Source organism: Phalaenopsis equestris, unplaced genomic scaffold (genome assembly GCF_001263595.1).
Source record: "Phalaenopsis equestris unplaced genomic scaffold, ASM126359v1 Scaffold000288, whole genome shotgun sequence".
In the NCBI taxonomy this organism is placed as follows: Eukaryota; Viridiplantae; Streptophyta; class Magnoliopsida; order Asparagales; family Orchidaceae; genus Phalaenopsis; species Phalaenopsis equestris.
In genome coordinates, this window is record NW_018164730.1 from 230,877 (window position 1) to 246,110 (window position 15,234).

Genomic DNA, 15,234 nt, shown 5'->3' on the forward strand with positions numbered 1-15,234 from the left:
CTATAGGATTTACATACGTGCGTTCCAAAGCAATGCATGTAATTATCCAAAAAAAAAAAAAACAAAAAAAGAGATTTACATAATAGCACTAAATTCCAATGTATTTACATATCTAACACCTAACTATTAATTTTAGCACACATATTTGTGTTTCATTTCTTGAAAGTTAAAATGATACTACACAGTTTGAATGGTAAAAAAGTAAAAAATAAAGTTTTGGTGTTTGGTACTTGAATACATGGTGTATGTAAAGAGAAAATATTATATCAAGACTCTTCTGCACCTTACCTTCGGAGTACAATGATTAGACGTCGTATGTCAAGTGAGTCTCATCGTAATATATTGATATTGGCGAGTGTTGAAAATGATGGAATCCATCTGACACGTGAAGTTCTGATGTAATATTTTGTAGGTATGTAAATGCCTCAAAAAACAAATTAGATTCTTGGCTTATAAGTATGTCCCTGGACGCCGGCCCCCTTGCTTCACGAAAAATTATTCCATACGGATCGGACACCGTGCCCGATCCGGACCGTAGATCAACTGATTTACGGTCCCGATGTATTTCAGTGGGCTTCACCTAAATTTTTTTTTTATAAAAAAACAGAAATAATTCTGACCGTAGATCACCGTGATCTACGGTCAGGATCGGACACCGCATACAGAAATGCATGCGGTGTCCGCACGCAATAATTTCTCTTGCTTCACAGGAGAGATATAAGAGAGGGAGGGGGGAGGACGAAAAGGAGCGAGAGGGAGACAGAGGGAGTAGAGAGCGATGACGAGTTTTCTTGGCCTTGTGAGGAAGGGGAGCTCGCTGCTCCGGAGAAGCTCTGCTATCTCTGCAGGGCAAGCAATAGAAGAAGCGCAACAAGTAGCTCCCAGCTTGAGGGATTCTGCTGGGACTAAGATTAGGAATGATGCAACCCAGGCAAGCTCTCTTCGGAGTTCATACAGTACTTCAATCTTCTTTTTTTTTTTTTTCTATATTTGAAGTGGATTAATGCTGATTTACATGGAGAATTTCTGGAGAGAATTATGTTTCGTTGTTGAAAGGAATGTTGCTTATTAAACCCTAGTTTTACGGTAAGAAGGAGAAGATAAAACCCTTTTTGTAAAATTTTATACCAAGATTTGAAAATATGGAGAATTTCTGAAGACGATTGCATATATTACTTTAGCATTTACCAATTAATCGACTAAATCGTTTCTTGATATGGATTAAATGTTTCAGCTCATAGGGCGGACGCCATTAGTCTACCTGAACAAAGTTTGTGAAGGATGTGAAGCTCGGGTGGCTGCTAAGCTCGAGTTCTTGCAGCCTTCCTTTAGTGTGAAGGACAGGTTTGTTCCTTAGATTTTTCCTCTGTTTTGTTAAGTAAGGAGACAATAGTGGCATGGGATGATTTGTGTAGATTGATTAATGTATTTACATATCTAACACGCCACAAAAAATTTTCATATCAAATGAAAAAATACCACCATTATAACTTTTAAAAGATGAAATACTCTTTTCCATGCATCCATGCATGTGTAAGGAGGTATGTATGTGTGTAAAAAATTGAAATTTAGGTGTTAGATATGCAAATACATAAGAATTAATTGGGATGCGTGTAAGTTTCCCTTGATTTTAATGTGGGCTCGTGTCTTTGCATCCAGACCGGCTTATGCTATGCTGGAAGATGCGGAGAAAAGAGGATTGATAACTCCAGGGAAGGTCAGTTTTGTCAACCTTATTTGATCAATATAAAAAATATATATATAAATGGGAGGAAAAGATGAAGTAGACAATTTGGAATGGTTTTTTGAGAGTTTAGAGAAAGAAGAACTTCGTAATTTGTTCATATCAAAGTTCATTGTGTTCTAAAATCATTTTATATTAATATTTTAATTATTTCATTAAATATTATAACATGAATTTTTGTAATATTTTTAAAATCAATATACCCAAGATTTTTGAATTTATTTGAATGCATAAGCTACACATACATTTATTTATAATACTATTTATTAATCATATGTTTTAAAATGTTTAAAAAATATAAATTAATTCTTTTATTAATATTACAGAGCACTAAAGTATGTTAAAACACCAATCTAAATTATAACTAATAATATAAAATATAAAATTAAATTATTTTTTTGTATAATCGACTAAAAATAATTAAAAATAAAGAAAAATAATTCCAAGTTTTAATGAATTCTCGCATTAATATAATTTAATGAAATTGTAAATTTCATGTGAAACTTATACTAATTTAAAAATTAATTATAATAAATAAATAAATATAAATAAAAACCTAATAAATAAATGAAAACCAATAAATTGTTTTATTTCTGGCAAGATGAGAGCTTGGAGCAAACGCCTTGGGATTTCTCTCTTTATTTTCAGTCAATATGCTGCTCATTCAAGCACTAAAAGAATTCAATTTTATTTCTTTAATAGATGCATGAACTATACATACTTCATTTCAATTATAACCTTCAACATCATTTCTTTCTCATAAACTCAATATTTTAAATAATAAAAAAATTAAATAAAAAATCTATTTATTTTTTATTTTAAATTTATTTTAAAGATATTAAATTTATGTGAATTTATATAAATTTGATTTTTTATAACAATTAAAATAATAAATAAAAGATTATACTATTCTTTTTATTTTTATTTAGGCTATTTTTTAATGCATAATAAGCCCCATACCGTAGAAAGTGTCGAAGCATTTATCTATTTTGCATGTAATTTATTTTCAATGCTAAATGATTAAGCCAAACCTTGCACAAATTCCTATCACAAAAAGGTTTATAGCATAAATAGTAACGTTTTTTATTGTTTGTTGGTGTGATAACTGATTGTATTTCATTCTTATATTAGTTTTCTTACTAGTGTAGACCACATTGATTGAACCCACATCTGGAAATATGGGAATTGGACTAGCATTTATGTCAGCCATGAAAGGTTACAATCTTATACTCACAATGCCATCATATACGAGCATTGAGAGGAGGGTGACCATGAGGGCCTTTGGCGCAAATTTAGTTCTCACTGATCCTACTAAGGGAATGGGAGGCACAGTAAAAAAGGCTTATGAACTTGCAGAATCTTACCCTGATGCATTTATGCTCCAACAATTTGAGAATCCTGCAAATGTTAATGTAATGTTTACTTTTTATTATTTGAATTTCAGTTAACATAATGTTACATTTCCATCTTGCAGTTCTTAGGCCTTTTTGTTGGTTTTTAATAGTAGTTGTCTAATAACAAAATAACAAAATAGTGTTTCCATATTACAAAATAACATAGGTGTCTAATACATAGCATATTACAACTAAGACAGCTGTTTTTGCTCCCTGATTTTCCTATTCTCAGACATTGACAAATATTTGTGTAAAAAAAATGTTTAGTTGAAAGAAGAGATTTGAATCCAAACCCTGTTAGAGAAAACCACATACTTCAGTTAATTAAGTAACAAAGCTTGATTATATTTTTTAGTTCGTTAATCATAATAGTTGTGTCTGCTCTGATAGTTTTCTTTTTCGAAAATGAATCCAGTGAAAGTTAACCAGTTCAGTTATGTCAAAATTTTGAGAAAAATAGGTTGAATTCTGAATAGACTCGATTGTCTTTTCCCTTTGCTTTCATTTCATTAAATTATAATCTTACAATCTATTTTGGGTACAAAATATTCTGTATAATATATTTTAGGTAACTTAATAATACATATTCCTAATCTAAATATTCAGCTAAAAGGGAAATAAATCAGAATAAAAATATTGGAAATAAGGAAGCTTCTAATTATAGAAAACTTCTAATTTAACTGCCTGATTTTCGCCCTTCCTGATTGACATCCCCTTCAAATTGATGTTGACTGATCATGAAACATCAATTTGCCAACAAGAAACTGATAACATTGTCGGGACCAAAAAATCCTTAAGTCGTGAGTGTCGAAGTCTGAGAGTGTTGAAGCCTGAGAGTGCCGAAGCCGTGAGTGCCGAAGCCGTGCGTGCCGAAGCTTAAGATCTATGGTTTGTCAAAGCCGAAGCCGTTGGTCTAGGAAGTAGTTTCGAAGCATTCAATCATTGAGTACGACGAAGAAGCCGAAGTCGAAGAGGACGAAGCCGAAGTGGAAGAAGCAGTCAAAGATGTCGCAGAAGCAGCGATAGCTAGCGAAGGAGATATGAAGAAAAAATGAGACGACGAGCAGACGAGCGATAATCAAGGCAAAGGAATAGTTCCTCCCTTCTCGTCCTGCAAGAAGGCCGACAGGAAGAGAGTCTTGATGGTACTCCAACAATTATCGGTGGTTAAGGCAAAAATTTTGTTCTGATATAATGTCAAAGTTTTGAGAAAAATAGAGTGAATTATGAATAGGCTCGATTGTCTTTTCCCTTTGCTTTCATTTCATTAAATAATAATCTTACAATCTATTTTAGGTACAAAATATTCTGTGCAATATATTGCAATATATTTTAGCGTGCAATATATTTTAGCTAACTTAATAATACATATTCCTAATCCAAATATTCAGCTAAAAGGGAAATAAATCAAAATAAAGATATTGGAAATAAGGAAGCTCTGAATTATAGAAAACTCCTAATTTAGCGGTTTGATCTTCATTCTTTCTGATTTACAAGTTAGTCCTCTCGCAAGATAATGTGACTAGTGGATAAGCTAAAGTTCTGATACGATGCGAAACTAAAAATAGCAAAGAAACAACGAATAAATTGCAATAGAAAGGTTAGGAAACTCAAATGAGGACCGATTTTACTAATACCAATGAAAACAAACAAGTTACAACATTGATTTATTGTTCGAGATGTAGATCGTCCTCCACAAAGCCTTGACACTGCTAGGAACACCAAGAAAAAAGAAAAACTGCGGCAAATCAAAACATAAAATAATATTTAGCCAATTAGCCCTCATAAATACTCTCAAAAAACCATTTAAAATTTTATCCCAAAACCCCCCATAATTCCACTCCTCTTGTACGTGAATAGAGCTTGTGTGGGCCTCACCCGAATGCTGAAATCGTCCTCAGCACCTCCTAGGGTTTCTGCACTTTTCGGCTAAGCTGGTTGGCTTGGCCAAACAAGCTAGTTTGGCTGGGTCTGGCCGGTCCATACCGGTCCTCATTGGACCGGCGGTATGTCTAGCTCTTTCATCTGTAGGAGCAGGCCTATCAATTTCATACTACGTATAATACACTTCGAATTTTGCATTTGCAAAAGCTGCAGATCCAAAAGAAGTTAGAATATATATTTTCAAAACAAAAAGTTAGAATCTGAATTTAATTTAAAACTTTTAGTTCAGCTTAGCAAGGCAGCAGATCTAAGCTGCACTCTGGTTAAGTTTTGAGTACGATGTCTAAAACAAAAGGATGCAACAATATAGTGAAAATAGTAGAATAATATTTACTAAAATGACATAATGGGCCAAAAAATATTTAATTTGTTACTGCAATATCCTATGAATCAAAATTTAGATTAATAATATACCATTATGTTTCTGAGGTGAACGTAGCTAGTGCTGTGCTGTTTATTGCTTAGTTTGAAGAGGAATATGTAGTTCACTGCTTCGAAAGGTTCAATTCTATGAAAATCAGGAGGTTCAATAAACAAGAAACTGATTCTATACTGCAAAATCAAAATGTAAAGCTGCATTTCTATTTTTTTTTCATTATTAACTAACTAATTAACTATGTTCATTAATCTAATACAAGAACTAATGAACATTGTATCCTATCAAATACATTGTTTTAAAACCATCTTCTTTTATCTTCTATAGCACATACTGTTTTTGAAAAAATTACCTGATTTATTCCGTATTCAGTAGCTCTTAGCTTTATACTTTGAATCTAACATTTTATATTTTTGCAAAACTTCTTAGCTTATCTCTCATAGTTTATACAAATGAAGCCTGACAAAACGAATTCCAGATACATTTTGAGACCACTGGTCCTGAAATTTGGGAGGATACTTTGGGCCAAGTGGACATCTTTGTGATGGGAATTGGAAGTGGAGGTACTGTGACAGGTGTGGGAAAATATCTTAAATCGATGAACCCTAATGTTAAGGTACTACTTTCACACATTCAGAAAAATTACTCATTAAAAACTATATAGATATGGTGAATTGCACATATTATCATTTTTATTTGTTTTTCTTTAGATTTATGGAGTTGAGCCTTCAGAAAGCAATGTTTTAAATGGAGGAAAACCAGGTTAATATTGATTAAGCATTCCATAGCATTGCAGTGCCGTTATTGAATATAAAAAAAATTTCTGTTAGGTAAATTTTGATATATTTCAAACATCTTCGAGCAGGTCCTCACCAGATAACTGGAAATGGGGTTGGTTTTAAGCCGGATATTCTGGATATGGATGTAATGGAAAAAGTTCTTGAGGTAAGTAATGAATTCACTTGCAATAAGCTATAGAGTTTATGCAAACTTGTTAAATTGTAGAGCCCAATATTTGTTTTCAACTGAACATCGCCATCAGTTGGGAGAATCATTAGAATTTCTGTGTGTTTTTGTATGGTATTTTTTTCCCTGTTCTCTCTTCTTTTTCATTCTCTATGTTTGAATGGGTTTTTGGAGATTTTTCAACAAAAGAAATCGTTTTTTTTTTGTTGGGTTGCATTGCATTTTACAGGTTAGCAGTGATGATGCTGTGAAGATGGCAAGAGAGTTGGCACTAAAAGAGGGCCTTCTGGTAATACATTTAATCAATTAAATTAAACGGGCGTTTACATATATACCAGTCAATTCCTATGTATTTACATATCTAACACCTAAAATTTACTTTTTACATTTTCACAACCCAAATCATTCATATCACATAAAATAAATACTATTTTATAATTTTAAAAATTGAAATACATCTTTTTCATGCTAGGCAAGATGGCATAGATGTAAAAAATTAAGTTTAGGTGTTAGATATGTGAACACATAGGAATTGAGTGGTATGTATGTAGATCTTCCGATCTTCCATATTTAAATTAGCCCCACTCCTTCAAATTGTAATTATTTTATGAAGATTGTTCAAAAAAACATGATTGTATTTGTATTCTGAACAGCTCAGCACCATTAGCAATGAACTGTTTGATCTCTATGATCTTGTTTTGCAGGTTGGGATATCCTCAGGAGCCAACACAGTTGCCGCTCTTAGGCTTGCTAGAATGCCAGAGAACAAGGGTAAACTTATAGTGGTAAGGATCAACTTAAGGTTTTTTTTCAATTATTATTTTTTATTTATTGATGCCATAAGGGAAACATATCTTTCCTCGGGTAGTGTATCTTGCTGTAGTTTCTTTCATATAGTACAAAAGAAGAGAGAAATTAAATAGAATAACCGAAAATTGGTGATTCTATGTGGCTCAGGTATAAATCCTGCCACCTACCCTAATAGTGCAAATTCCATTGCTATAGATAAAATTATAGAAATAATAATAATAAATAAATACACGCACACACACTCACGTGCACACAAACATAGATATATACATGCACACATACATACAAACGTACATACATATGTGCATACATATATGCATATACATATATACATACATACTTTTTTTTAATTAAAAGATGGATCGCAAAGATCCACCTCATGTGTTGTTCAAGGCGAGCCTCGAACCCGGGACCTCAGGGGTCTTACACATAACACAATATGTCTACCAAAAAGTAAGCCGGTTCGCGCATGCGCACACACAGACATGTAACACACAAACACCACACACACACACACACACACACACACACACACAAAGATACATGTATCTATCTGATAACCGAATAAATAAGGGAAACCTGATAACTAGAAATTTTGGGGCGTTCTTATGTTGTTTGTGTGTGTGTGTGTGTGGAAAACCTGATAACCGGAAAAATAACGAAGCCGCACCACACAAAAAAATATATCATAAAAAGAATGAGAAGAATTATACAAATTACACCACACCCAAGCCCTTCCTCTTTTTGCAACACTTCAAGAGACTCATTCTCTCCATCAAACAATAGAAAACTTTAAAATTTAATCGTTCAACACACACGTTTCCCACAGGAAGACGAAACTTGGGGCGCTACTTTTGGGCGCTGCGATTCTCCCCTTTAGGCGCTTGAGTGTCTTGCTCTCTGGTTTTGAAACATAAGCTTGACACAGGGGCTAAGTGCAGAAAAAAGAAAAATTGGGGCAGTGCACTCGAACCCAAAGATATAGGGATACCACAGACTCATTGTAAAATGTGATCAGTGAAACTGAGGACTTTAAGTGAACAAATGAATGATACAATCAAGCTTCACATAATAACAATCTCCTACTTGGAGACTGGTTACAATTAATCCTGCTCTTCTAAATCTGTAATATCTTTATAATTTTGAATTGTAATATGGTTCACCCCTATCTCAATCTTGCTGAATTTCAATTGAAGCTAAGCGTGGTTTCAGTTTCTTGGTTTTCATGGTCTTAGTCAACATGTTTGCAAGATTCTGAGTTGTATGTGTCTTTTCCAAAGATAATTGACAATCTTCTAGGAGTGAACAAATGAAATGATACATTATCTAAATATGTTTTGTCCTGACATATAATACAATGTTCTATGTTAGATCAATAACACTCGTACTGTCATTTTGAAATTTAGCATTCTCTTGCTCATTATAAAGTTCTGTCATAAAGCTCTATAGCCAAGTCATTTATTTTTTAGCCTCAATGATCGCAGGATACTCAGCTTCTGTGGTCGATGGAGCAATGATCTTTTATAATATGGAAACTCAACTGACTATTATGTTCCCCTAAGGGCATATATAACATGTTGTACTTCTTATATCATCAAATCTACATATCCCTGTAGATTAATTTTTGTACTTCCAAAGCAATGTACTTTGTTTATTTTTCCTCTAAAATATCTATGAATCCACTTCACTTTCTCCCTTTGATATTTACTTGGATTACTTATCTATCAATTGACTACTCTTATTGCATGTGTAATATTTGGTCTTATATATATCATCACATACATTAACCTTCTAAAAGCTGAAACATAGGCATTCTTTTCATCAGCATTTGCTCAGCTTAAGACTTAGGCGATTATTCCTTAGATAGTTTAAAATGACTACTTAAAGGGGTGCAAACTGATTCTTCTTATGTTGAATATGTGTAGAACATTCCAACATATTGTGTCGGTAACAACTTCAATATACCTGCACACTTGTCCCTACTAATTCTCATACCAAAGATTTTATTTGTTGAAGCTAAATTCTTCATTTCAAACTCTCTTAATAATTGCTCATTCAAGTCTCAAATTTTCTTCATGCATGCTGCAATCAACATATCATGCACATACGAAAGAAGCACAATATAATAATTATTAGAATACTTAATAAAGCAACAATGATCTGTTTGACACTTCTTGTACCTATTGTCCGACATAAACTTCTCAAATCTTCTTTTCTTGGAACTTCTTATCCCTGTGATTGCACCATGTATTATTCTTCTTCTAAGTCACTTTGTAAGAAGCTTGTTTTCACATCAATCTGCTATAGATGTAAAACTTTCACTGCTATGAAACCCAACACAGCCTGATAGTTGTCACATTCACTGAGAGAAAATATCTCAGTACAATCAATTCATTTCTTTTGTTAAAATCCCTTCATAACAAGTCTCGTCTTGTAGCATTTGCTATCATTTGATTCTTCTTTTGGTAACATGAGTGTCGCGCTCTTGGGTTCTGAAACTTGGCCTCGGCATTGGGGAACTACTGGTCCGACGCTAGAGTGTTGGGTATAGAAAAAAATTTTGGAGGCAACGCCCCCAAACCCAAAATAGTGGGAACACCCTACTATGTCCTCTGCACGCGACAAACTCACCGTCAAGCTTGATCGATGTACGAAACCGAGGGTTTTGAGTGACCAAATGAATAACACAACCAAACTCCACATAATAACAATAAAGAGGACAGAAAAAAGAGGCAAAGAGACATAAATAGACAGACAAGTAAATAAATAGACACAGACAGATGAAGAGATAAATAAATAGATATATATAGACAGATAGAAAGATAGATAGACAAATAGGTTGAGAGATAGAAAGATAGGTAGATAGATAAATACACGTATAGAGAGAAATAGATAGACCAAAAAATAATATGGAGAGATGGATAGAGAGAGAAAGAGATGAATAGAGAAAGAATTAGAGAAAACTAGAGAGCGAGAAAGAGATATATATATATATATATATAGAGAGAGAGAGAGAGAGAGAGAGAGAGAGAGGGGCAGAGAGGTAGGCAGGCAGACACAGTCAGATATACAGTTTGTTGGTTAGTCAGCTGGTCAACCAATAAATAGTAAATAGCGAGTGAGTGAGCCGGTAGTCAGCAATAATTTTTTTTATTCTATTTAATTTAATTTAAAATAGAAGCTTCCATTCTATGCACAGGCACAAATGCACAATAAGATTTATGCCTTATTTCTCTCCTTTCTTTCTTCATCCTTCACTTCCATGTTGGTGTAGATCCATTTTAGGTTTCTATATTTTCTTGTCATAGATATTTACCACACAACTTATTATTATTATTATTATTATTATTTTGTTTTAAATCCATAAGCCAATAAAAAAGTTCCTCCATTTTTTATTTTATTTTCAATTTCATAGTATTTTTGTTGAATTTCTTACCATATTGTTCATTTGGTTGTAAGTTCTAAATACTGAACTTGTGGAGCAGACTGTTCATCCAAGCCTGGGAGAGAGGTATTTGTCATCTGTTTTATTTGAAGATTTAAAGAAAGAGGCAGAGCTGATGCAACCAGTTGCTGTTGATTAATCTCAATAACTCCTCTCATGCCAATAAAATGGTCAGGAATAAAGCTGCCTCTTTGGGCCTTCATAGCTTAGTAAAAGAAGCTGAGTGAAATTTTTTTAAGAAAATAGTGGAAATAGGAAATATTGTCAAGTTGTTTTTTTTTTTTTCTTACAAATGAAACTTTGTATTTTTCTGTTATATAATATGTTCTAGATATATGCTTATAATAGCCTCCTCTCCTCTCTCTCTCTCTCTCTCTCTCTCTCTCTCTCTCTCTCTCTCTCTCTCTCTCTCTCTTGCCAACATTTGTTTGAGTAATTTTTTCAAAGGTTTTATTATAATGGTTACAAAAATATAAATTTGAAAGCATATACTTTATCATAAAGTCTCATAAGATATCATGAGATCTCTTAAAATAATTAAATGATCTTTTAAATATCTTTATATGAGAAGGTTTTTAAAATATTTATATAGTCCAAAAAGTGTATTATTCAAAGATTTGAATTTCAAGTGTAAATTTAGATATATATTATAATGATTTTATAATTTGAAATATTGGCTCTATAATGTTAATAATTGATAATTCAGATATGGAAATTTTTTTATACTTAATGTCACAAAATAAATGCAATATTTTATATATTTTTTGTTCTGTTGAAAGAAAAATAAATTAATGTAGAATACATCACTTAGTGGTTGGCTGCCGTAGAGGGCGGCGGGTGGGGGTACTTGTGGTTGGTAGTTAATAGCCGAAGGGGGCGGCAGATGGCTAATATGATGGTGGTGGTAGCCGATGGACAAAGACAACGGATGAGTTAGGGGTGCAATGGTAGATGATGGCAACGTATAACACTTTTACATAGACGCTGTATTCATAACTTACCCAAATCCAATAAATTTCAAATGCATTGAAATCAAACTAAAGAATAAAATATCAAAAACATAGAAATTTTGCACTTTATTTATTTGTCTTCGGCTCAAACAACAGTACTTTCAAAATTCCTTTAAAGTAAATGTAAAGTAATCTTTTTTGTTGCCAACCAAACAACTCCAAAATATTTTCTAGTGCATCACTCCATAATTTCATTTAAGATGATTCATTTTGTAAAGCTTTAACCTATTGATAGATATCATTTTTTGTAAAAATATTAGTGGAGGTGTTCAACTCTTCTCCTTTGATTTTGACTAGTGAGGCTTTATTTCAAGCAAGTTGCATATGTATTGACACTTGGTGACACTTGAGATTTACATAATTTATTCCTTCTAAGAATATGCATGTTGTAACGAGGGAATAATACTTTCATGTCACAAAAGAAAGCAACATACTCTTTTGATTGGTTCCAATAAAATATAATTAATGTAAATTAAATTAAACCTTTTCAAGTTGTGATTGATCTACTTTATAGCTTCTCATTGTTTAATCTTTTGATTTAACATACAACAACAACAACAACTAAGCCTTAATCCCACTACGTGGGATCGGCTACATGAATCCTTTTTCTCCATTGTGTCTTATTTAGTGTCATATTTTCATTTAGTTCTAGTAAATTAAATTCATTTTTAATACAATAAGCCCAAGTCTTCCTAGGTCCACCTCTGCCTTTCTTAACACAAGTTGAATCTAAAACATCTACTCTCCTAATCAGATCATCAGATGGTCGATGTTTAATGTGACCAAACCATCTAAGACAACTTTCTTTAATTTTGTCCGTCACAGAAGCTACACCAACCCTATTACGGATATATTCATTTCACATTTTGTATCTAAGTGTAAAGCCACTCATCCACCTAATCATTCTCATCTCGACAACACTTAACTTATTATTATGCTTCCCTTTCAAAGGCCAACATTCAACACCATATAACATTGCAGGTCTCACCACCGTCTTATAAAATTTTCCTTTCAGTCTAAGCGGTACTTTTCTATCACACAAAAGGCCCGAAGCATTCCTCCACTTCAACCAACCAACTTGAATTCTACTATACCCAAAATATCTAAATCGTTCACACTTTTTTAATAATTTGATCACCCAAAGTCACACTTCTGTCACTAGAGCTACTACTACTAAAATTACATTCCATGTATTCAATTTTAGTTCTATTTAAATTCAAATGATTAGACTCCAATGTGGCCCTCCATAATTCAAGTTTTTCCTCAAATGAAGGCCTTGAAAGTCCAATGTAGACCTCCATAATTCAAGTTTTTTTTATCCATTTTCTCTCATTTTATCCAATAGAAGGATATCATCAACAAAAAGCATACACCAAGGTACATCGTCCTGAAGATGTCAAGTAAGACCATCCATAACTAAAGCACAAAGATATGGGCTTAAAGCCGATCCCGATGTAATCCAACATAAATAGGAAAATATTTGGTCAATCCTCCTTCAGTTTGAACACAAGTAACAGCTCTAGTATACATATCTTTAATGACTTGAATATAAGTCATATCAACAACATTCTTCTCAAGAGCTCTCCAAAGGATATCTCTTGGAATCTTATTGTAAACTTTTTCTAAATCAATAAAAATCAAATGTAGATTCTCCTTATTATCTCTGAACTTCTCCATCAAACCTCTTAATAAATATATAGCTTCCATAGTAGGCCTGCCCGACATAAATCCAAATTGATTATGAGAAATCTTTGTGATGTGTCTTAACCTATGTTCAATTACCCTCTCCCATAACTTTAAAGCATGACACATCAACTTAATTCCTCTATAATTTGCACACTCTTGTGCATCCCCTTTTTTCTTAAAAATGGGGACCAAAATACTCTTCCTCCACTCCTCAGGCATCTTTTTAGTTTTTCAAAATAATATTAAAGAGTTTAGTAAGCCAAGAAACTCCCAAATATTTCCACACTTCAATTGGGATATCATCAGGTCCTACAGACTTTCCACTCTTGATTTTCCGTAAAGCCTCCTCAACTTCTTTTTTACTAATTCGACAGTAGAAATGAAATGTTTTATTATTATACATGATATTAAGAACACTAAGGTTGATCATATTTTTAGAAACTCCACTAAAAAGGGTGGAAAGTCTATAAATGTTTCATCATTACAATAACTTAAGAACTTTTGTTGCACCTATAAATGTTTCATCGTTAAATCTTTCACGATATTGCATCATGTACATAGCAATCATCTTCACTTTCACGATATGACATATCGACATCATATTTTCATTGTATTGAGATTATGATAAGTTCTAAGAAAATGTGATTTTATCTCTAGTTATATCTTTCTAGAAATCTTCTTGGCTTCTCCAAATTAATTCTCAAATCAAAATTTTCAATAACACCCTTTAGTTTGCTTGATATGAGCCATTTAGTTAAAATGTCAACAAGATAGTATTTTATAGAACAATCAACAATGTTCTAAAAAACCATCATTAGAGTGGAGGTGTGCGTTATTTGGTCAAAATCGAAAAATTGATCCTAGTCGATCAAGTATGGTTGGTTCGTTTTTGTTTCAAAAATTGACTTTGGTTTTTTATTTTTAAAACTTTAATGTTCGGTTTTTGGTTTGATTTACATTTTCATTCAAACAAACAAATTGAGAAACTGTATTAATTTTTCTTATATTTTAATTTTATGTCGAATAAAATTTAAAAAATCTAAATTTTTATTGTATGCAAGATTTGATTGAAATAAATAGATGATTTATGAAATCAAATTGATATTATATTAAAAAAGATATGTAATTCATAATGCTCATTCCTAGCAAAACTCCAATAAACAATTAAACTTCAGTTTGTTCATAACCGAACTTTTAAGACCGAATTAAATTTTGGTTCAACGGTTTGGTTGTATCAAAATTTAGATTGATTTGATTTTCTGGATTTTGGATTACAATTGCCATCAGTTCGACTAATTTTAAAATCGATCCATCAAAATCGACTGAATGCTCATAAGAAAATTGAACATCAATGTGTTCTTGGTGAAAGTCATTTTAGTTGTATCACTTGAAACTAAGTGTATAAGGCCCTGTTTGGTTCGGCTTCTGCTGCGCGGCGCGGCGTGCGACAGCGGCTTCGTCCCGCAGTGCGGTGTTTGGTTCGAAGCTTTGCGGCAAAACTTTGGCAAAGAGAAAGCGGGCCGCGATATTAGCCCCGCGGCCCCGCTTTCCTCTGAACTATTGTCCCGCTTATCCCTTTCGTTTCTCTTCAGCCCTAACAACTTCCCTCGCGGCTCTCCTTCGTCGTCTTGCTTCGTAGCCCCCCGATCGACAGATCTGAGGTATAACGAGCAGTTTTCTTCTTCTAATCGCAGATATGAGAGAGCTTATGAGTTTTTTCGAATGTGATGTTTTCTCTTCTCATAGCCTTCCTATTTCGACGATTTTTTCTTTAGCGCATGGAACCTCTTTAGTTCTTTACCCCTTTCTTTCATCACTAGGGTTTTGCCTTTGCTTTCCCTTCTCGTTCCCTTCTCGTT

The 15,234-nt window shown here is 33.1% G+C and overlaps 1 protein-coding gene across 1 annotated transcript; it reads left to right on the plus strand.

The window, feature by feature from the left end:
- The first annotated feature begins 725 nt into the window (after positions 1-725).
- Positions 726-11,019, plus strand: LOC110025102 (bifunctional L-3-cyanoalanine synthase/cysteine synthase 1, mitochondrial). Its single transcript, XM_020725385.1, has 10 exons — positions 726-931; positions 1,235-1,344; positions 1,660-1,717; positions 2,893-3,156; positions 5,937-6,074; positions 6,169-6,220; positions 6,324-6,403; positions 6,654-6,713; positions 7,129-7,209; positions 10,720-11,019. The coding sequence occupies exons 1-10, from the start codon at positions 779-781 to the stop codon at positions 10,816-10,818; spliced, it is 1,095 nt and encodes a 364-aa protein (XP_020581044.1). The 5' UTR covers positions 726-778; the 3' UTR covers positions 10,819-11,019.
- Positions 11,020-15,234: the final 4,215 nt, after the last annotated feature.